The sequence below is a fragment of the Penaeus monodon genome, chromosome 15 (assembly GCF_015228065.2).
Source record: "Penaeus monodon isolate SGIC_2016 chromosome 15, NSTDA_Pmon_1, whole genome shotgun sequence".
Lineage (NCBI taxonomy): Eukaryota > Metazoa > Arthropoda > Malacostraca > Decapoda > Penaeidae > Penaeus > Penaeus monodon.
Window position 1 is genome coordinate 37122647 of NC_051400.1, and position 679 is coordinate 37123325.

Genomic DNA, 679 nt, shown 5'->3' on the forward strand with positions numbered 1-679 from the left:
TTAGTATTGAAAAACCATCTTTTGACATAATCTATCGTTCTACAGAGGGAAATTATAGTTGTGATATGATATTAACTTTTCTTCAATTTTCAATTCATGTGAGAATACACCATGATCTACTCATCTATAAATAAGGTACTATATTGTAAATGTCTCTAAACCAAAGACAAGACAAATGATGAAAATTACTCCTAACTCGTCTACTTGATTTTTTTTTTCTTTTAAATAAGCTAGTTTACCTTAACCGAGCCTAAATCCATTGGATGTTTGATGATCTCATGGTAGTCTGACAACCCTAAGAGATCAGCATCCACTGGCTTATAGAAGGGCCACGCATATCCCTGAAAAAGTAAGTAATCAGTTTTTCACACATTCAGAATTCCCAGGGTTCCCTTCAAGTAACAGGTCACTGGGATAGATGATAGAGATGAAGGAGGAGGAGAAAGTGTGTAGTCAAGAAAAGTGTATTAAAAAGTAGATTCTTCTATAAAATATTTTTGTATAAATAAAAAGTAGCTACACTTACAAAATGTTTTCAAGTAAATTCATCTCTTAATAATGAAGGCCAAAATACCCTGGGCACATAATAAATAATTGAAGAGATGCTGGCTAAATGCACAGATTTTCCTTAAAAGACAACCAAGTTTACTGTTTATCCAGATATTACAAAGTCTGTATT

General features: G+C 32.4%; 1 protein-coding gene across 1 annotated transcript in view; it reads right to left on the bottom strand.

Moving 5' to 3' along the window:
- The window catches only part of LOC119582009 (bromodomain-containing protein 3-like), a gene marked incomplete at its 5' end in the record, with an annotated part of 61922 nt that overhangs the window by 22526 nt on the left and 38717 nt on the right, over positions 1-679 (bottom strand). The window contains 1 exon segment of the mRNA XM_037930204.1: positions 240-341. Within this exon segment, the coding sequence (XP_037786132.1) occupies positions 240-341 (102 nt within the window).